Source organism: Aphelocoma coerulescens, chromosome 4, assembly GCF_041296385.1.
Source record: "Aphelocoma coerulescens isolate FSJ_1873_10779 chromosome 4, UR_Acoe_1.0, whole genome shotgun sequence".
In the NCBI taxonomy this organism is placed as follows: domain Eukaryota; kingdom Metazoa; phylum Chordata; class Aves; order Passeriformes; family Corvidae; genus Aphelocoma; species Aphelocoma coerulescens.
In genome coordinates, this window is record NC_091017.1 from 69,802,654 (window position 1) to 69,826,329 (window position 23,676).

The 23,676-nt window shown below is 38.2% G+C and overlaps 1 protein-coding gene across 3 annotated transcripts in view; it reads right to left on the reverse strand.

Moving 5' to 3' along the window:
- Positions 1-736: 736 nt before the first annotated feature.
- The window catches only part of DOK7 (docking protein 7), a 59,091-nt gene continuing 36,151 nt past the window's right edge, over positions 737-23,676 (reverse strand). For all 3 annotated transcript variants that reach the window (XM_069014540.1, XM_069014543.1, XM_069014541.1), the window contains 5 exons: positions 17,342-17,384; positions 8,548-8,613; positions 7,404-7,475; positions 4,461-4,613; positions 737-2,462 (listed from right to left, as the gene is read on the reverse strand). In XM_069014540.1, the coding sequence (XP_068870641.1) occupies positions 2,326-2,462; positions 4,461-4,613; positions 7,404-7,475; positions 8,548-8,613; positions 17,342-17,384 (471 nt within the window). In that variant the 3' untranslated portion in view covers positions 737-2,325. The remainder of the gene's footprint in view (positions 2,463-4,460; positions 4,614-7,403; positions 7,476-8,547; positions 8,614-17,341; positions 17,385-23,676) is intronic.

Here is a 23,676-nt window from a genome sequence, read left to right on the forward strand (position 1 = left end):
GAATTTTAAAATAAGTGAAAGTCATCTGTTTTATTTGTCCTATTCAAGGGAAATAAAAAAAAATTTAAAAGAAACAGAAATTACTATGACATACACAAACACATGTGCACAGAGAACCATGTGCATGCACAGATTCACAGCCCTGCTCAACCTGAAAAATATATGGTTTTAAATTGCAATTCCTCTGTGAGGCCAGCAGCAATCTGATGACCTTTACTATTGTGTCAAATCCTTACCCATGCTACAGGTCCCAGATTCAAAGCAAGCAACACACAGAAAGGCAGCCTTTGTAGAGACCCTGGGTAATATATTTTCCTGGTAAACAGATTTTTACAATAAAAATATTGTAGTTTCATTATACATTGTCACAGAAAACACTGCATTTCAATGCATGCAGGGAAGCTATGCTCATTTTAAGTACTGCATAGTCACATAACAGATTTAACTTTGCAAGTCCTCTGGTGGAGAATCTTTGACTGAAGAACAGTTCAGTCACATAAACCTGGCCCCAGGAAGCCAAGCCCAGTTCAGTTGTACTGAACATGTGTTTACAAAGCAGATCACCACTGTCCACTTGTCAAAGAAAAATCTTTTAAACTTAGAATCTCATAAGAAATATCTCATTTCCCTTCAGAAATATGCTAGGCGGTTCCACAGAAAAATACATCTGAACACAAGACAGATAAGAATTGCAACTGTCAACTCTCAAACACATTCTTTTTTTATTTGAGAGATTTCTGATATTTTACATTAGTATTGAGGCTACATTCAAATAAATGTATAGGTTAAATTCTGCCTCAAAAACAAAACCCCCACCTCCCATTCAAAGCCACTTAGTGAAACCCTCACTGGCACAAAACTTCCACTCACCAATATAAATTATAACGCATACCTAGAAAACAGAATTTGGCTGTGATATTGGATCTTAAGAGGACACAATCAAAAAATCATAACACCCAAGATGTCACTCCTGGCAACTTCTGGAAACCAAAGCTGGTATGTTATCAGGAAAAATTTGTTTTCTTCATGAGTACATTTCCTTTTTAGTTTAGTGTCACTGCCGTAACATTTTATATAACATTTTATTTAAATGACATTTTATATGAGGACAAATAAAAATAACAGAAGAATTAAACAGACAACACAACATGGGAAACTAAGTTTTGAATCATAAAATCTCACTGCACAAAAGCAAGAGGTGACAGACTCATGGTTAAACCTGTTTTACATAACATCCTGTTGTGCGTCAATCTTGTAGCATCTCTGGAGACACCATCCTCTCACACAGAACTGGTCTTATGCTACTTAGGGACAGCAGAGAATTATTCAATTAAGTTTTAGATTTAAGGATGCTGGTTTTACATTAGGAATAGTTTTCTTAATGTAAAAGACTATTTTCAAAAGCGAATGTTTCTTTTGAATACTTTGGTTTTAAAATATGCTGTGTGAGAAAACTGAGACCTGATTTTCAAAGTGGTACATATGTTCAGCTCCAGAAAATTGCTAAAAATTACAGGTACCCAGCAACTACAAAATCAAACTCATGGTTTGACCTAGGCTTTTTAAGAACAGAAGCACCCAAAGGCCCCTTCACATTACTGTGGTTTATAGACATAATTAAATAACTTGTTTGTGTGCTCTTGTCTGTTTGCATACTTATGTGCATCCCTGACACTACAGCTTTTAAATCTGAGCAACTTTAGCCAAAGCTGCAGGACTCAGTGAGGTATAAAACTGAATTATCCTTAGGTATAGTTGAGCATGTCCATAAATAAGCATATAAATTGGACAAAACTGTACCTGCAAAAAAAGCAGGCACTGAATTTTCTTGCTTTTGTAGGAGTCCATTAATATATTAAGAGAAGTTTTACGTATTTTATACACTCAGATATATACATATATTTTATCAGCAATGTGTGCTTACATACAGACATATGCAAACATGTGTACACTTACCACACACATTCCCTTATCTACAGACATTCAAGTTCTTTATTTTCAAAGAAAATGCCACCATTCAATAAACACTGAAATTGGTTCCAGGTTCTCCATGATTTTAGAATTATAGAAAAAGGTAACTTACATCTGTCATTGCATTGACAAAAAATCTGGACTTTACAACCAAATTAAAATAAAAGGAAAGACCAAACACACCCCTCATGCTACCAGCTTTCCAATTAGGAATCAAGATATCGGAATGAATCTGGTATAACGGCAAGAAGCAATGGCAGCTTTTGTGTGAGTGCTTTTTATAATAAATGTTAATCTTTTGGAAGGTGAGTTAGTATCAATTTGTGGTAAGCACAAAGTCCTTTCCTAGACAGGTCACTGCTGAGCTCCTTTCCTCTTCTGCTCCAGCTCCTGCAGGCGTTCCTCGCGGCACTGCGCGTGCTGCGTCCCCACTTTGTGGGCTGTCTCGGTGGCTGCAATGTCAATCTGGGCATATCGGGATGATCCACCCCCTGAAACACCAAATGGAATCCTGTAAAAGACTACAACCCTCATGTATTCCTGAGTAAACAAGCTGTTGTGAAACTTCTTCCACAGATTTCCTGGATGATCCTGGTCGGGTCTTATAGTAAGCCATATAAAGGGAGTAAGATGATAACCACAACTAAAAAAAAACATCTCAAAAGCTTTGTTATCTACATATTTTAGTTGTCAGGTTTTCTTCAAATAAGCAAGTGAACCACTTGCATTTCTGACCCAGGTTCGAATCTCCACCGCTGTTACTCCCAGTCAATGACAAAATTGAACTTGGCTCTCCCACTTTTGGGAGGCTTCCTCACCAGGCTATGGATCAGGAAAGGAACAACATCTGGTATTTGAACAGAAAACACTTATGGCAGCTGGCAGTGTTCTTCTTTGTCTGGATTAGGCACCCTGTGACTGTTTACCAGAGCAACCACCTTCAGCCTCACACAGAATGACATTAGCTCATTTTTCTTGGCAATAGGGGAGACAAAAGCTGCTCAGTCTGTTCAGGAGTAAAATACTTCCATAAGGCTAGAGGCTGGGAAAACTTTAATATGAAAAAAAAAATAAATTTTGGTCATTAAAGGCACCTTTAAAGTTCCACAATTCGAGATTGGGAAGGTAGTTGACATTTAGGAAAATTTATAGCATTTAACTCTTCATTTTTAATGCCTTGGTTCATTGTCTTTAAAATTAAGAGGAAAATATTGCTTTTACATTTCAACAAGATGTTGTAGAGAGAGCTAAATTAAGGTCTGGGAGAAGCTTAGAATTACTTAATGAAAACCATAAAAACATTAAAAAAACCCAACAGGAAAAGTGCTAGCATTTCAAAGTTAATTAAATTGCTGACATTAGAAGTATAAAAATTAAAATTTTTATAGCTGGGAACTATAGATGGAAAACCTATCAATATCAGATGCAAGCAATTAACTGCCAGATTCTGATGAGGGGCTTTCTGTAGCAAGGACTGCATCTCTAAATGACAACAAATGGCAGATCTATTGCATGCTTACGTGCTAATTGCCCAAGTTAAGCATTAGATGTAAAATACCTAATCTAAACAAAAGAATTTAATAAGTAAATAAATAAATAAATAATTGGGCTGGTATTCTCTCTGTAGCACTTTCACACGCCCTCGTGGAGAGCAGATAGAAGAACACTGTGTTCTGCTCTGATTCATTTGCTGCACGGATCCAGAGCCAGTGTCTTCAGGAGCAAGCCCTGTACACCTACACCCACAGCCCTGTTTCTGAAGCCAAGAAAGAAAAATGAGGTAAGTGTAGTCCTAATATGCAATGAAAATCTTGAGAACACAAGCAAATTACTGTCTTTCAAACTCCAGAGTTTGAAGTGTTCACTTTAGAATGAGTGCACATACAATCACCTGTCAAAGGGATGCAACATCTTATAGAACTTCATTACTCAAAAATCTTTTTCAAGAAGAGATGCCAATTAAAAGAACTGCCTCACAAACATCCCAGGGTTCAACTCCTCTGTTAGCAAAGGCCTGTGGGTAAATCATTGAAGCATTCAGGTTGGAAAAGACCTCCAAGATCATTGAGTCCAAATTTTGACCAAACACCACCATCAACTAAACCATAGCACTAAGTGTTATGTCCAGTCGTTTCTTGAACAGTTCCAGGAATGATGACTCCATCACTTCCCTGGCCAGCCTGTTCCAATGCCTGACCACCCTTTCAGTGAAGAAATTCTTCCTGATGTCCAGCCTGAACCTCCCCTTGGGCAGCTTGAGGCCATGTCCCCTCCTGTTACTGTTGCCTGGGAGAAGAGGCCAACCCCCACTTGACTACAACCTTCTTTCAGGCAATGGTAAGAGAGATAAGGTCCCTCCTGAGCCTCCTTTTCTCCAGGCTGAACATCCCCAGCTCCCTCATCTGCTCCTTATATGAAATTATGACTCCCCATACCCCACACATTCTGCATACCCTTTGCTGTTTAAAAAGTATCATAGACTTCCTTACCTCTTATGCTTGTGCTAGATTCTTGAAGTTCCAGTTCCATGTAGTGAAGCTGTTTTTTGGAAGTAGGGCTGACAGGAATATTAACATAGGTGGCTGTCTCACTGTGGGGTCGATCTGGTGTAGGGATATCAGCTGAATAACCTACTGCCCCCTCTGAAATAAATAACATGTTACAACAGGTGCTGTTTGCAATGATCCAGTACATACAGAGACACTGAAAGCAAACACTGAGCAGCAATAACTCTGCTTGACAAACAGGACATTCCTCAGTGGTCGATGGGACATGACAAGACTACAATTTCTACTTAAAATATCCTGAGACACTGATCAAGTCAGGATCTATGCAGAAGACCATAGACCACAGACAGGGATCTTGCTGTGTTGTAGCAGAAAGCAAACACTCTGCAGACATTTCCAACAGCAGGACTGCCTCACAAGGCTTCCAGCTCTACCTTAGGTTAGTAAAGCTTTATATGAAGTAATTTGTTCTAGGAAGATGTGAACTATTGTATCATCTGCAAGATGGAAAGCAGAATCAGCAGGGGTTCCTAAAGCATGTCCTGAAAACAGAGACTGAAGAGCTGTTCCAAGCAAAGGGAAAGCAAACCTGAGGAGACAACATTGACAGGTTCCCTGTGCAGAATTGAAAAAGATAAGAATGATGACAAGTGGGGACAACAAAGTATTAAAGGACTTTCATTGCAGGTAAAAAAAAAATTAGTGGGAAAACCCTTCTAAATAGTGAAGATCATAAGAACACTAGAGGAAATCCCACAGTTTTCTAGAAATCTCTAAAAAAAAGACACAGAATAACACTGACTAGGAAACAGTTCCTATGAAATGATTTTGACTTAAAAACAACTTTTTTTGTCTACTGGTTTAATTCTCAAGACCTCATCTAGCCCTACTTTCAATTATGCTAATCTTGTCTGTCTGTTCAGTCCAGCTGGAGTCCTTACCACTAAACACTTTCTCCTCTTCAGTTTGAAACAGAAGAGTGCAGAGGAAAAATGGTATCACTTTGAGGTTCTCCTTTTTCATTAAGTTCTCCTATTTAGCCCTTCCTTGTCCCCACAAAGAACTCATACCAAACTTTTTTTTGTCCAAACTGCTGCTTTTCCTTTTTCCCCATTTAGACAGTACTGAGGTGTGAATATAGAGGCAGTAGGGTATCAAGGCATTTTAGAGCATAGGGAAGAATGACTTCTTATATCCAGACAACAGCAGCAGTGATTAACAATTGAGGGAAACTTCTTCATCTTCCTGGAAGTATTATGAATAGCAGAGATAACTTATACAACGTTAGGTAGCAGTAAGGGCATGTTCCAGGATAATGGAATCTCTCCAAGCTTAAGCTGTTTAAATCAAAGGAGTCTACTATACAGCCTAAAAATTGAAAAGACTGGAAATTTGGCCAATTTTCTCACAGATTTTTATAAAGAAAACATCAGAACACCCACAAAGTATACAAATATTTCTCTGACAGTCAGATTTCAAGTTGTTGTTGCAAAGCAAGAACAGGAACGAAATTACAGAATCAATGCAGAATCAAATGCAGAAGGAATTTTTATATTTTCATCAAACATCATTCTCAGAAATTATTTTCAATTGTTGTGTCCAAAGTATTTCAAAGGAATTTGGCCTGACTGAGCAAGAAGGGACTCAGTAAAATCATAGCACTGAAAATCTGCATCACAAATAGTTAGAAGTTGCAAGCAGGTGACAATCTTAAGTACAGAGTCACGAACAGTCATGAAGGAAAAGATAATTTTTGAAGTCTTTCTGTTTGCTGTTAAAGTGATGTAACAGAAGTGTAAATGAAGCATCCTCAAAGTTAGCTACCATGAAAACTAGTAAGCTTCCCAATAGAACTAAACAGCTGACAGGTTTAAGGAAGCTGAACATCATACCTGATGCAAACAAGCCAAGTGATTTTCCTGAGGACTGAAAAACCACACATGGAGAATTGGTAGGGCTTTGTGCAAGAAAAGCCTAAGAAACACACAGAAAAAAAACCCCAAAACCTCACAACAGTCAAATATTCTTCTCAAAGGGAGGAAGTAGGAAAAAAAACAAGGATAAAGTTGGGCAAACTGGAATAGAAGAAAAGTCTTCTGTTGTTCAGTCAGTGCTGTCCCAATAGAAACTGTGCTTTCTTTGTAAACAGAGGAATACTTGGGTTTTCATTTTTCCTTAAAGAAACCAAACAAACAAACAACAAACCCAAACCCTTATTAGGTATCAAAAATTGCCCTATATTTGTGTGAAGAGAAGGGTTTATTTAAAAAGCACACAACAGTCAAAAGTTCCTACTAATGAAAACATGGTGCAGTGAGAGAGCCATGGACAGTTCTTTCAGCAATCCCTTATGGTTGGATAGAGGCAGGAGATGCTTCCAAGAGGGGTCAGAGGGCCAGTATTTGAGAACATTATGAAAGGAGGATTTGAGAGAAAAACAGACAACAGTGTATGGTTACAACATTCTGAAAGAATTGGTAGAATATCATGATTGCTTGAAGAGAATGGGGGGAAATGTAGGAATCAAAAGAGAAAGTTAAGCAAGTAACAGGAAAAGAATAAAAGTGAAAATTCAGTGGCCCTCAACTGAGGGGACAAAGAAAGGAAAAGACTATAATTGGAGAGGGAAGGAGAAAGTTATATTTGAAACTGGTGTTGCAGCCTTTTTTTCAGCAAGTGTTAGTTATTCATATTTTCTACCCAATATAGACACCATTCTCAGAAATGAACAATAAATAACACAGAAAGAAAACCAGCACTATAAATAAAAGATGTGTGTGTGTGTGTGAGTGTGCATGTAAAGCTGGCATGTTCAAAGGGCAACACTTCAAAAATAACACTTAGAAGAGATCTCAACAATTAAAAAAAAAAAAAAAAGGAAAAGGAAAAAGAAACCTTTAGTGACCTCTGATGCAAAAATCTTACCAGGTTCCTCAGATCTAGTTGGAGTTCCAGGTTCTGAAGGAAGTGTTAGCATCTCATACCCACCTTTAGGACCTAGAATGCAGGAACACTGTTAGTGGCTTTGGATTTATAAATTTGTACAATATAATCAAAGCATATGCTTTTCTGGTTTTGACTTGTAACCTTCTAAACTAAACAATCATACAGAATAATCTCAGAAAGTATAAACAGTGGCTAGTGCTGACTTTTCAGTAATAGTGATGTCAGCATTTCCTCGTGAGCATAATAACACCAAGGAAATAAACTTTAGGACACTTTTACAACTGTTCACACTGAAGGACACTGAAATCAACAGTGCATTTTGCTGTACATGAATGTGGGAGCAGAGCTATCTTGAATGCATGAATCAGGGAGCAATGCGTGGGTGATCTTGGGAGCATCTGGAAGATTCTTGTTAAAATTCCACCTCCAGCATGACGGATAACTTCTTGATTTCTGAAAAACCATAGAAAATGCTTAAGCTAGCCCTTACAAAGGCAACTTTGCTTTCCAAGTGCAAATCACCATCTTTAAAAGAAGCCAGGCTGCACAACATCATCGGTCTTTCCCCAGCACGAAGCTGAAAAAAGATGCCCACATTTCTTCACGATCTCAGACTCCACCCCAGTTCAAACCAGGCAATCAAAAATGCTGTGTCCACAGAATGAAAGCATTACAATTAATTTTGAATTACAAACACACATAATTCTATCTGCTGGCAGTGTTTTTTTCCTCCATTATCATGAAGAAGTATATTTAAATGTGGTGGGTGTTTTTTCCCAGCATATTATTATTAGGGTACAGGATTTCTCATGACCTGAGGTGAATTTTTTTTGGTGGGTGCCCTTTGTTAAAGTGATGGCAGATTTTACTGTTGTGAATAAGATTACTGCTTATACTCTGTCACTTATCTCATTTGTCACTGCCTCTTCTAAACTTATCCCATCTGTCAATGCCTTTCTGACAAAAACTCCTCAAAGCAAAAAACCCAAAGAAATACATAAGACTTACAATAGGGAAGCAAATCATGCATTACCTTTAATATTTTCTGAAGTTTAAAATAATTTAAGTTTAAACTAGTTTCAATTTACATGCACACACATACCTCATAATCACTTTTACTTACCAGCTTGGAGACTGTGCCCTCTATACACTTTCAAAGACCCAGAAGCTGCCATGACAGAAGCACCACCTGTTTTCAAAGACAGATTCACATTGAATCTAAATACCTGTTTCATTTTTAATAGATGTTTCTGAAACATCTAGAAAAAAACAAAACAAACCACTAAAAATTACAAGTCATTTTTCTTCATTCAGGCTTTTTTTTTCCAGTTTTTGCTAAATTCTTTATCCTGAGTTTGTGGCATTAAAATCTAATTGTGTTGTTTTCTTTCTTCAGAAAGAAAGGATGCCTTCTATAAAATCTAAGGATGCTGTCCCTCCCTGTTTGTGGTGAGTACTACCTTCCTCACAGGGAAAGCTGTCTTGAGCTAAGAAGTAAAATGGCAAGAAGAATTGAGTGGGGAGTTGCCTTTGCTATCCATAATGTAGCTTTAGCAACAACAAGGTTTAAAGTGTTCATTAAAATCTGATCAGACTGGATCCAAAACCTATCTAAGTGAATGAGAAAGCTGTGCCATGCTTCAGCAGTCCACCACCCATGTTTAGACATGGATACACTGGGCCAGTGGCAAGGGAACATGAGGTATCTGGCTTCCATGGGGATTGAATCCAGGTCACAGCACGTTCTCATGAAACACGCTCCCAGTGTTCCCACCAGGAAAGCTTCACCTTGGGCACACCAGAAGGCACAGCCAGCCTCCCTTCCCCAGCCTGACTCAGGCCAGCAGGCAGCTGTATTTGGGAAATTTGAAGAAACAAGAGCTATCGACTCAGAAATCTGCAGGGTGGCACCCATGCAGTGTGGCTTGTCTGCACACACACGTTCCTTCTTTAACCAGCAAACTCATCAGCATCATCCCCACCTGTTGGGTGCTGGGTTACATCACCCCATCCAGCCCTGAATCTCTTCTCTCTCATGCTGTCACTGTGGGCACCTCAGTCGAGTTGAGTGGCATTTACTTCCTCGCATGAATAATTGTGAGGGAACTTCTTGTGCAGTGGATGGAACTGAACAGGAATCAGGTGGGAGGCTGAGCGTATGAGTAACCCTGCCACTGGTGACAGGGCGGCTCTGCCATGTGCTGCAGGCTGCTGGGATTCACATATAAAATTAACACTCTTCTAAACTGATGAATAGTCTCTGAGCAGGTGAGACACTGCTCTGCAAATTGTTTTTAAAATAGCGTCCAAAAATTACCATAGCTCTTATGCAACATGAAGAAATTCTGTAAGATAAATATTCTGAAATATTTAAGAAAACTGCATGGCCTGACAATCTAAAGAAAATGGCAACTTCTTTTATTTTCCCTGTATAAAGTACACATACAGTTTTATTTCTAAATCTAATGGTTTCCATCTTGTAAAATTAATCCTACAGTTTTATAAAATAAATCTAAAAAACCACTCATTATTTCACTTAATGAGGACAATGGATTAAAACAATAATAAGAAGCTATTTCAGAAGGGCACAACTGAACTAAAACCTTTGGTTTGTTGTCTTTATGTACATGAAAGCATATATATGGTAATCCAAGGCTACAAAATTCAATTTTAAAGTATGCCATACTGAGAATCTGATTTTGTATTTTAACTAATGAGATCAGATTGTAGAAACCTTTACATACTCTGGTGAGGACTTAACAATGTTATTTGAAATGTTATTTGAAATTTTGTTTTTAGCAAGACTGCTGATAAAAATAAATGCAAAAATAGGACAGCCCCAGGCTAGCTGATTTACTTTTATTTTCACTGTAACTGATCTTCCTTTTTCTCACATCAGTGCATCCTGTCTCTGCATTAAGAATATCAGAATATGTTTTATGAAACCAAAAGCCTCACGTTACTTTGAAGAAAGATTACAGCCTTATTCTAATTCTAGCTTCATCACAGAATTAATGTGGGGTTGGGTTTTTTATTCCCTCAAAAACTTATTGCAATTCAGCAGAAATTATTCCAGAGGAAATGTGGATTTTTAAGTAACATTTTTAGGACTTGTGAAGAACACCCAGGACAGGAAAGGAGATTTAAAACAATAAGATATTCCAATCCATTTATGGCCAAAGTTTTCCCATTCAGAGCTCATTTAAAAGAACTATGTTAGTGTTTCAGGATTTGACCTGTTGGATTTTCCTCGTTTTCAAATCTGGCAACTAACAAATATTTACATAGTCAAATCTCTCAGGGAATTTTTTGAAGCTTTAAACTGCATCGTACAAACGTGTCAATAGAGATCAACATAGATATTTTCTTCCTTCTACTTTTCAGCTACTGTATAAACTGGTTTGTTTCTTATTTATGAATTATAGGATAACACTTGCAGGAATGGAAAAAGCAAGTTAGCAAGATAAATTTCTGAGCAAATAAAGTATCCAGCAGGAGACAGATGCTCCCTTCCATCATTCTTTTCATTGTACAAGGGATTGTTAAGAATTTCTTTTTTCAGCTTCCCCTGCCATCCAGTTCTGTGTGGCTAACTTGCTCAAGTCTTTGTCAGAACTGAATATCTCATCAAGAGAGTTATTTCTCTTCTACTTTCCTCGACATATATGAGGAAGAAGGTATTCAAAATGTGACAAAATAAAAAAATCTGCAGGATATTTGGCATTCCTACATATGATTAGACTCAAAAGTTTAATGTAGCTCAGTGAAGACAATGACTATTTGAAATATTTTTCTAACTTTATAGTCATTGCTTTATGCTCACCCTTCAAAAATAAGGAGTTTACAGAACATGTTCTACAAGAAAGAGCCATGGAAAACAAATAACAAAACAGAGGGAAGATGGAATATAAACTATTAAACTGAGCCCAGACAGTTTACATTTTCAAATCTTGCAACTTATTATTACATGACCATGAGGAGACACACACAGCACTGCACTGCATTTACCAAGTGATCGCTTCTCACTGCCCAGCCTCTACTCTGCCTTCAAGGGGTAGGTCACAAACTCTTCAGGTCTGGGATATTAAATTTCCTGACAAGGAATCAGGACAGAAGAAAACACCACATTCTGTGATAAATTCCCACTTCCTGTTGAATTAAAACTACCTTTATTATGAAGAACTTTGACCCACTCAGCCAAGCAGCACTCCCACCTCCTCCTTTGAAAACAAGTACCTTGCCTGATAGAGCATCCAAAGGCTAAAGCAACTGATTGACAGGAGAAATAGAGCAAGTACACCAGAAGGTTCTTTCATGCAAATGCAATAGGCAACTTCCAGTGCTGTATATTTGCCATAAGAAACTTCCCTGCTTGTTCTCTTCAATTTTTAAAGTAATTTCATATATTTTCTACTATACAAATAGCATTATCTGCAAGGCATAAAAGCTGAAGGGGATACTTAAAAACACTTACTTGCTCTACAGATTTCACCATATTCAGAAATGCCTCTTGTATCTTTCACAGACAACTTTAAAAGTGGTAGAATCACTCAAAATTAGAAATGCATTCAAGCTCACTGTTCAAATATTGCTCCTCAAAGATATCTATTTAGTCTGCGCAAAAAATAACAGAGGATCTAACTACCTCTATCTATTATTCATCTTCCCATGCTGTGGGCCATTCCAGCCCAGCCTCCTATCCATAAAAATGCAAAAGTGTTAAGCTAGAATTATTACCATTTTCCTGTGCCAGGAAATTCAGTGAAAAATACACCCTCAAAGATGCTTTACATACATTTACTTCAAAAATCTTGACACATGTAAAGCTCAGGATCTACACTGGCTAGGAATGAAGGTCACACACAAAAACAAAATTTAAAAAAACCCCTTGAAGTAATCAATATATGTGCAAATAAGTTATTTGTGTTCTAGAAGGCTGGGATATGCAAATTCCACAGATTTCAGTGTCAGAGAAGGCATGGGGAAGCAAATCAGGAATACAAAAAGTACAGAACTAGAAGGTCACTGTAGCATGGACTTACCACGTTCTGCCACCCCCAATCCAGAGAACAGGAACCTGCTGGACCTGCTCAGCCCAGAGGATGAAGCAGCAGCACTGGGATCATTCACTTACCTGGCTTCCCCATAGCTCTTTATAGACTGTTTTCCTCCCCCCTAGGAAAAGGCCCCTCGTACTTCAGACAGTCACCAAGGCCAACATTTAGCTTGTAAATACAATATGTATTTTAATCAGCTTACTTTTTCTGAGCTCCTATATTTCTTCCCCTACAGAATTAATTTGAGTGGACTTGTAGAATAAAGCAGGACCAAGAAAGAACATGCCACATTATGGCAGGGTTTCATTAATCCATTTCTCATTATAGTGATGCTCTTCTATTACAGTGTTTAGCCCTATAAAGTATGACATGACATATCTGTGGTGGACACTGTACAACACACAGTCCTTTACTGGCTCAATAAAAGTATCAGAGTGCACTTGGTCTTCCTATATCTGAAGAGCTGACAACACATATCCTGAAAAAAAGTGAGAATTGTAAATTGTTTTCAATCTAAGCAACAGTAATCTCAAGAGCATGGCCCAGATTCTTCTTTCTCATTGCTCTCAATTAATTCCTTGCAAGATTTCTCCTAAGCTTGGAATAAAATTATCAGGCTGCATAGGTATACAATAAAAATTTTTTAAATGCACAAAAATTGTGCATATTTTTCCATCATAAAAGCTAAGCTGTCAGACAGCTGACTTCATTTTCAGCACCTGCTGTATACTTAATTTTATTCTTTCTTTTTGTCTGCCTGCCTTGAGTCCCTATCTACCTAAGAAAAATTTAATAGAGATATAGTGTTCATAATCAGCATTCAGGTGATATTTTAGCCGAATTCCAATCCGCAGCATTGTTTTATGTTTATTCCTTAATTCATCCCCTCAGAACATTTCCCATCAAGCATTGTGTAGGTTTGGTATTGCAAGGAAAGAAGCTGTCAGAGAGCAAGAGTGTCAGTTGCAATGCTGATGAATTTGCTCCTATGGAATAAGGAGAAAAATGGAAAAGGAGAGCGATAATTTACGAGTCAAAAAGCAATATGAGCGTGCACTGCTTCCCTGGGAGCACATTTGTTACCTGCCCATTCAAGTACTGTCTTTTGCAAAGCCAGAGCCTGTGGCACAGAGGTAGAGGGAGATCAGACCTCCCACTAGGGAAGTTTAATTTGAGTGTTGAAATACTCAGGGTTGGGCCTGGCTCCTGGGAATGCCCAGGCAACCAGCTTCCCTGTGGGAACTGGGACAGGATGAAAGTTTCTGAAATACAGTGTATAAAGCTGCCATGAAATGCCTTCTCCAGGGACTGTAGTGTCCTTAAGAACTTCTGCAAGCTATTCCAGCTCCCAGCCTCCCTTCTCTAAATAGGAGTCTTGGGATTCAAACTGCTCAGCTCATTTGAGAGGGGTTGGCAGTTAAGGACAGAAATAGTGGCACTTCCCTAAGGACAAAAATAGTGGCATTTCCCCTCCACACAAAACAGCCTCATGGTTTAAACATCATTCATGAAGCAGGATTGCTGTGACAGAGTTCTACTCAACTGGGAAAATACAAATATTTTGAAGGAAATCTTGCACCCTAATAAGTAAGAGATGGAGGTTCCCTATCTAAGCTGTTGCAATGGAATAGAAAGGAGAACAATATTTAAATAAGAGGCCTAAATTACAATGAAAAGCAGCACAACTGCTAGGAAATACATTCTAAATGTAAGAATACTAAAGGACTTCAGATGATTTGAGGTGGATTAAGGATTCTCACTGCAGAACATGGTAAGTACACATCTGTCAGACATACACAGATGTACATCCAAACCTCAGGGCAGAGGCTCTTGCTAGACAACTGCTTCAGCCCTGTTTTTCCTACAATACTTTGGTTTATAGTACCAGAAAGATAATGAAGATAATCACAAGCTCTTCAGTTCACCATCCTGCAAAGGAATGTGCAGTCTATTGGTTCATCTCTCAACACTGAACGTGCATCTTATTCATGATCCCTTAACTCAAAGCACGTAAGCAGTTCCTGAGTAAAAGACCTACGTACATATCTCTGAAACTGCAACCACTAGATCAAGCTACAGGATTTCTCAAGCAGTCATGAGAATCTCTGCACAGGTCCCATGAGAACTGCTTACACAAAATGTACTAAACTGAGGTGTGCCCAGAAACCAGCAGTCTCAGAAATGTAGAAATCTGAATCATATTTTTGAACCTCTATCCTGTCACGGTATTCTGAGGTCCATCATAACTATAAATGCAGTCTATTATACTTAAGAGAACACATTCCCACATCATACAATTCCAAAGAATCCCTTACCTTTATCTGTAGCACAAAGCTATGATAACAATGGGAACATTTTCCTCCTACAAACTCAAGTAATCTAATTCAGTCTCTCTTTCCAATCAATATTTACAAAGTTATTTATAACAAAGGCAACCAAATTATTTAAAACAGAATTAAATGATTCACCCCAACTTGTTTTTTTCCATCTAGCAATACAACCTAGAATTGTTGCCATATTTAGAACACTTTTCTGTTTGCCATTAGAATGAAACACGTTTCTCTAAAGTTGCTGAGTCTGTTGCTCAGCATATCTAACTAAAAGCAGAAAGACAATACCCACATTCACTACCAATAAACTGAAAAATATGGAAACAGTTGATCCCTGACTGTTTAATTCCATGTCTTGATACAGAACTGAGACATTCAAGAGCAAAACTATTGGATAGAACATATGTGCACCTGTAGCCCAGGAAGGAGTGGGTTTGCATTCTACAGTGTATTTGAATGAAAATAAGATAAAAAATAAATGTATTTCTGAGTAAGTAAACTGCTACACTAGGAAATTTTCTAACTGGGTATTGGGTCATTGTACAATCACCCATGCTAGAAGGGGTATCTTGCCATGTATATGCACAATACAGGCTTTGAAAGTAGTTACCTCAAGTTAGTGTGCCTTTTTGCTATTCTCAGCTATGGATTACAATCTCTCATAACAGAGAAACATAGTCAAGTTCTAATTCAGTTCCTTTGGTCCAATAGAACAGTGTGAATGACTGCTCAGCATCCTGGGACCTTCAGTTAATAGATTAAAGACTCAAATGCTACAGAATTATTTTGAAAGCTTTGCAATGCCAAGTTCAATTATACTTGAAATTTTCACAAATATGAAAGATAAAACTTTAAAATGAAATATCTGAGGACAATAAAAATGCAGTGAGACATAGAAAACTTCAGCTTCTTTTGCATTCTGAAAAATAGTGTACTATTGAAGAATGAAGTTGTACCAGTATATTAGGACTTTTGAGAGATGAAACCCCATAAAGAAGACTTCAGCCATTGGCTTTAGATGCCACATTTGCCTTAAGCATTTATACTTATTCCTACAAGAGTTCTTTTCTTAAACTATATTTTTCCAGTGTACCAGACAATAAAACCCACCTGCTCAAGTTTCTTCAGTCTTGTATCTTCTCTTTCTGTTGATATAAAAATCTGTCCTGTATTTCTGCATTTCCAATTTGCTTCATGATAGTTTTTATCAAAACAACTAACTCTCTCATATGCATGAATAGTCTGAGATTTTTTTGTCACATAGTGTTGCATTCACAATTAGCTTGACACTGAAATTAGTACAAAAATAACATTCTGCCCACCACATGCAGCTACAGACCCAAGTTTCCCTGTATTTACACACACTTTAATTGTAAGTGTTCTGCTTCCCTTGGTTTGAGTGAAGGACTAGAAACTTGAGTACCAGAGGGAAAGATAAAATTAATGATCCAATCTGGGCTTCTACTTACACCTCTATAAGTCAAGAGTAATTCCATTGACTTGAGGGGAATAACTAGCAACAAGATCTGCTAAATGCTTCTGGATTTTCTCCTGCTAAGACAGACAAGTGAATAAAGTTACTTTTAACCTTCTCCAGAGACACCTCCTGATCCTGAGTGCCTTACTGGATTTGTTCACACAACTATCCATCAGCTACACTGCTTTACATATTTGCCAAGGTTTTTAAAAGTAATAAAGAAACCTAAGCACAAAGAGCTGTTCTATGTCTATTGGAGTTGGGCAACCTATGAAATTTAATGGATCCGGTGAATTATCAGGTAAACTATTTAAGGAATACAAAGGCATTTAAAATACTAATGAAATTTTTGCATAGATCTCTCCAAGGTCTAAGATGGAGTGCACAAAACCAAACACTTATGAAATGTTTTCTTTGAAGCAAAATGATAATTCAAAGGTGCCAGACGAGTTTGGCTGCATTAGACAGGGAACTCAGGTGACCAACACGTTCTACTGATAGGAAGGTTTACAATGCAAAGATGCCTTTGCCTAAGTAATCTTTCCAGGCCAGATACTCAGTGTCCTCTCATCAGTGATTTTGTTGGTCAATCAATAGTTTCACTGACAGGAGAGAAGCATCTCCAAGTTGCTTCTGGTAAAGATTCATTCCTGAGGGTTTGTGCTATTTAGGAAACTGGCTATTCACACTGAACATAAAAATCAACTTTGCCTTTGGTGCTAATACAGCCTAAAAAGAACAATTTCTAGTTTTCTTCGAATATGTAAGTAGAAAAAGCACTAAACAGCTTCATAAAGGGTCTGACAACTTTGAACCTCTTCAGATTAACAAAAGAAAGGGAAAAAGAAATATATTAATCTTTGCAACCAAAGTTTCTATAGATTAAAATGTATTTTATAATTGCCAGTCATGAACTGCAGCAGCAAAACAACCACAAACAGGACACCTCTCAATGTAGCATTTAGTTCTGCTTCCATAAATCTTGTTTCTCTCATCACAACTTGGGACTTAAACATCATCCTTAAATAAAGCAAATAACTAAATGGCTCCTACCTGATATAGCTGGTAAGACTCCAGACTGTAATACTGCTGTTCCCTAAAGAAAACAGAAAATTTTAGAATGAAAAATCTTTACAAGAAGTAAAAACTTGAAAAAATATAGGAAGTGTATAAAAGTAGAAGGGAGGGGAAGAAAGCAGAAACATGGCCAAGATTTCATTTGTCAAAGAGAAAAAACATCCCACAGCATTTCAGAAAATATTAGATTATACATTACAAAGATGAAAAAATGCAAACAGGATTTTGATGTGTGAAATTATATCAGATGTAGGACATTGTTAAGGTATCATTGAAATTATAGGAAAAACAACAAATACAATAATCAGCTTTGATTAGAGAAAAAAAAATGAGGCTGAGATAATAACAAAAATAAAACCAGTCTTTTGTTATTAAGTGATTTTTTTAGTCATTAAGATTGTCCTAATTTCCATTTCAGTACATCATATTCCATTATTTCTGCAACTCTGAGGCCTCCTGCTGCAATCATCTAAGGCAGAGACTTCACTAGCAGTGGCAACTGCAAAGGCAACTCAACAGAAGCACAGGAGAGAACAGTCTTAAAAGCTACCTATTATAATTCTATAAAACACAGCAAAACATGGTTTTGCCTGTAGGAGAAACTTTGAAAATTATTATGGCATAATGTACAAATGTAAGTGCATGGTTTTCAAACCCAGAGCATAACACATATCTCAACCTACCCTATGATTACATCAAAGGAGAAAAGGGGTAAGTGACCTCACTCAAATCATATGCTTTTGTTACGCCTGCTACAATACTCAGACAAAAAACAACAGTGTGATTATTTAAGGCCTGCATGTCTTATAGTATTACTTATAAATACAAGTTAAATATTCTTGTAACATATAATCGTTTATCTGTGGCCCAGAGCTGAGTACTGGGGTCTGTGATGCACGTGGCTCCAACCACCCCACCACTACAACACCCACAGTAAGCGGATATGCACCACTCGTGTATCACACATCATGAGCTGCATGGCCAGGGCTATTTCAGCTCTGGTAGTGATCTGACAGCAGCCAGATGACATTCATTTTTTATGTTCTGCTTCCAAATACCTTGGGTAGAGTTCAATGATAGATGTTAGGAGAAGCCACTGGTTTGATATGCTGGGTCATTATTCACAGATTAGCTCGGTTGCCCTAAAGAGCTAAAAAGAACCTAAGCCTGGCATTCATTTCTGTGTGTACAAATAACCAGCAAGGCACATAATCCTTTTCACAATCAAAATGAGATTTTCTTTTCGCTCTCCTGTGTATATTTGGAATATCTTTGCCTCTCACCTTTTTTTTTAAAGATTCATTTTATTTTATTCAAACTTTCATTGTCTTTATATTTCATTAAATATATGACTGATCACATCAGTTCTCATTTAAAAAAAAATCAACAGTTAAAAATACTGTCCCATATGAAGAGCAACAGGCTCACCTTTCTCTATAGAATTTTCCAATTATTACATACATCATCCTGTTCTGGTGCTGCTTATGGGAGTTTTAGTCTTTGGGCCCAAGATCAGCCCAAAAAGTCATGTAATATAAGCTCCACAGCAAAGAGCAAAGATACTGTACTGCACAGTTTCCTGGCTGTAGAAGAAGTTTTGCCAGATTCATAGTGACAAAAAGCACCAGAACAGCTTTGAAAGCCCACCTCCTTGGCATAAAAAGGAGCCAGAATCTTGCAAGTCAGGTGGACGGGGAAAAAAAGAAAAATGCTGTCTTAAAACTAGTTCCTCCTGTTACTGGCTATGATGGATAGCTGTTCAATATAAACCAAGCATTTTCACAGAGCCAAAATATTTTTTTTTCCTATTTTGCTTCCTAAAAAGGAGGAAACTACACTTCCAAGAAAAAGCAGACTAGTTTCTGTAGGTTTTAATGCTGAGCAGGGCTCCATCATCACTGGCAAGAGGAACAAAATGCCAGTCACCTGATAACTGTGTCAACATTTCAGACACACCTCATCAGCCACAGCTTATGTAATTCCCTTTGTGTATCTTTAGAAATAAAGCTTTTCTTTCAGCTCATCTAAGTTTGGCAGCTTTTTATAGCTCCATTATTCTGCGCCTACTGAGAGTTAGAGTCCTCAGCACAGGAAAGATGAACCTCTTGGAGCAGGTCCAGAGGATGGACACAAAATGATAGGAGGGCTGGAGCACCTCTCCTTTGAGGAAAAGCTGGGAGAATTGGGGTTGTTCAGCTTGGAGAAGAGAAGGCTCCAGGGAGACCTTAAAGCAGCCCTTTAATACTTAAAGGGCATTATAAGGAAGATGGGGACAGACTTTTTACCAGACCCTGTTGTGATAGGACAAAGAATTATGGTTTTAAAATAAAAGTGGGTAGATTTAGACCGGATACAAGGAATAAATTTTTTTACTATGAGGGTGGCAAAACACTGGCATAGGTCACCAGAGAAGTTGTGGATCCCACATCCCTGAAAACATTCAAGATTGGGCTGAGCAACCTGACCTAGTGGAAAGTGCCCCTACTCACTGCAGAAGGGTTAAAGGTCCCTTCCAGCACAAAATATTCTATGCTTTTTAGGTCTCTTTCGCTTTACTCTAAGCACAAATAAGAAGTTTTTCCCCAGTCTGAGTCCTCAGGTTGGAAAAAGAAAGGTTCAACTAAATGAGAGGCTCCCAGATCTTTCTTATTATGAAACAGGACTTTGTACCTGACAGTAATAGAAGCAAATATTTGCATTGTGAGATTTTTATTCTGCACATACCAAAAATGCACTCATAAACAGAGGTTTGATTGCAACATTGGTCAAATGCTTAATTTTCACAGAGGAGATGATCTAGATTGTTTTTTCTCCTCTCCCTTCATTTCAAAGCTATTATGTAGTAACAAGGCTATGCAAAATATCCAGTTTATCAAGAGAAAACCATGAAAATAATGACTCAAAATCCCTGCATCCCTGAAAATCAGAACCTGTGAAGCAGACTTCTTCAGCAATGAACACACACTCTCCTGCCTGCTGTGTGTAGCTGGTGGCACGTCATCACAACCCTCTGACTGCCTCACATAGTTTGTGTGTAGAGGGAGGCAGAAGATTACAATCACATAATATAGTTTATGACAATAAACTTGAACTGTCAGAAACTTCACAAAGGCGCAAAGGACTCAATGAGAAATCCTGAATGAAGATTTTGAAATCAGCATCACAAAGAAAAGTTTAAAGTGCTTTTAGAAAGTGGAAGAGAAAAAGTATTGATCGTGTCCAAAGTTCTGCAAAGCTCAGATATTTCAGCAAAAAGAAACCAGTCCCTAATGAAACGGACAGTTAAAGTACTTTCCTTGTAAGGATTAAACACTATGACTTATTCTATTATTCTAAATCACAGTAAAGTTTAAAACCTGAATGCTTAGGCTGCCACAAGAAAAACAAAGTTCCCAGGAAAGGTCAATAAATACAAGCACATGGAGCAACCTTTAAAGGTCATCTGCCTTGATGGGCTGTTTCAGCTTGCCCAGCAGTTGATCAGGTTGAGAACAAAAGATACAAAATTATTAAACTCTATGATCCTTCCTAACAACTCCAAATGAAACAAACTCCTTCCCATAGCATGCTTCAGGTGCAGGGCTCCAATTTCAGCCCCAAACTCCCGATTACTCAGCTTCATCTGTCGCAAGCCAACTGCCGCCCTACAGAAAGATTGCTGCAGTCAGTTCAGAAACATCTCCACTTGCTCAGCCAAGCCCAAACATCAGCTATTTTATGAGACATGAAGCTGGCAACTTCAGTGGCACTGGCAAGCCATGGGCTATGCCACATTAAAATACACCCCTTAAAACCTGTGGGATAATCAAGCTCCATTCATCTACAAGTTACAGCCCTTTTTTAAAAAACAAGACGTGAGAAACAACCAAAAATATTGTTTCATTCTAGTCTAGATTTGTATTGCCATCTTCTCTCTCTCAAGTTTTTTACAGAGGCCTCTGCAGCTGCAATTCTTATGTGCTTCTATTGAAAGGTGTCTCCTGCTTCTTGCTCTGGGCTTCCCAGCTGCCTGCAGCCAGGAGCCACTTGTCACACAACCCAGAATACAACCATGGGCACCAGAATGTGATCATTGCCTCCAAAAATGACACAGCTTGCCTTTAGCATGTTCTGAAACCATCCATTTATGGGAGAGAAAGAAAAGCTGGCTGAGTTCCCTACCACGAAAGCCAGTACCTGGACCCATCCACCAGACAGCAGAAATTCCAATGGTGGAGTCTCAGTTGCAACACTGAAGGGTCAAATTTCAAGCTCTGCTACTGACAATATATGAGCCCATGGGAAAGCTGACACAGCAACAAGGCACGTGATTTGCTCTTGTCTTTTGCTTTTCAAAACCTGACCTAGAACTACTACACACTGGACAGTCACACTAGGAGCGTGCTGAACAACTGGATTATAATGCAATTACATGGTCACATACCAGTTTTTCCATGGGACATCTGTCTTATTCACTGCACAAGGGGGACACATGTGTGGGTACAATCAAGATGGCATGAGCAACTGTAAATCTGTCAATTCCGTAACAGTGAGAAGCTTAACTTTTCAACCTAAACAACATCCTTTTAACATCACACACATATGTCATTATGCACAGAAGTTTTCAGACAGAACTCTAGAGGAAGCAGCTGTGCAATTCCATCCAAGGCATATGAAATACCTGGTGTAAACACATCAGTGATGTTTGTGTCTGTCTCCAGGCATTGCTACAAGCCAAGCTTACAACCTTGCTAGACAAAATATAAGTCATGAGAATGTACAGCTGGCCCAAAGCAATAATACTCACTCCAAGCTGATAACAAAGTCTGAAAGCACACAACACCAAACCCTCCTAAACTGTCCTAACACCAATATCAGCTAGACATCTTGTGATTACAGAGACATGCCCAAAACTACACCTTATAATATATAAATAAAATAAAGACACTCTGCCACCTCCATCAAACTGGGGTTTTGGGTTTGTCTTACCATTTCTTACTAATTTCATAAGGTTTGATTTTCTTATGGTTCCTCAAAGATTGGTATGATGGCTCCAGATCAAACAAAATTATTGAATTTTTTCTGAATTTGAGGGTCTCTCCTGCTTAATCACAGGTAAAATTCAGAAGCACTGGTTTCTGTACAGGTAGAAGCACTTCATTATTTCACAAAGGTTTTGTAGGGATAGATATAGTGACAGTCTGCAGAGAGAGAGACTGCAGCAGCAAACCCTCTAGGGAGAGCTGTATAAGAAACTCAAATGGAAAGATGGACACTAATGATTATGAATATTGCTGAAGAGATGAGCTCATCTACACTTCTGAACAGACTTCACAGGACAAAGACATTGAAGTACTGAGAACACTTCACTCCTGGTTCATGATACAGGAGGACTTTTCTGAGCAGGAGCCAGGACTAGGCTGAAGAATTTCACCAGCCAGAGGAAATGGCTAAGCCAGGCATAGCAAATTGCCTCTGAAACCAATTTTAATCCAATGTATTTGATAAACACGGCCAGAATGGTGGAGGAGTTAGAAGACAGGAACTAAAAACGATTCTTCATGAAAAATAAAAACACCATATGCAAATGTCACAGGATATATTCCTCAAACTTAACAACGGGGTCACAGCATCTCCTGATTTCAGAGCACAGAACCCTGAACTATTACACCTGTGAATTGATGCTATGTACATAATACAGTGTATTAACATCTGCCTTCGCTGCCTCATCTTTCACCAAGTATCCCATAATAATCATTTTGCCATTCAGGACATCAAAGACTCCTTACACAATTGCCATTAAAATAAACCACACTCAGCTCAGAAATGATAAATGCTTTCTCTCCAACTGTGAGATCTAAGAATGAAGGCAAATACCGTGAAATAATCTAAAGTTCAGCATGTCATATATTCTTAGGGCCAAAATAAAGACAACCAATTCTTCCATGCAATTAGAATCATCCACATTTTTCCCCCCAACTCCTCAGCTGAGCTGTCCTGATTTACAGTAGCAGATGATGTTCTGTAGTTTTACGAAAAGGAACAATATTTAGTTAAAGCATTAAGACACACAGCAGATTTTCTGATTCAAAACAGTGTTGTCAGGTTTTTAGAGATGTTTTTATAGAAACATTACATTCCCTTTTCCCAGAGGCTTGTTCAGCTCAGCTCCTGTTAAGCCACCTCTCCTAAGGAACAGACCAAAACTCCCGCTGCACTGCTCATGCACAGGAGCTCAAACATTCATTTTTCCAGACTGTTGAAGGTCCAGCAGTGCACCCACAGCAGTGCTTCAGCCAGTCCTGTTTCCACAGGTGAACATGAGTGCTCTT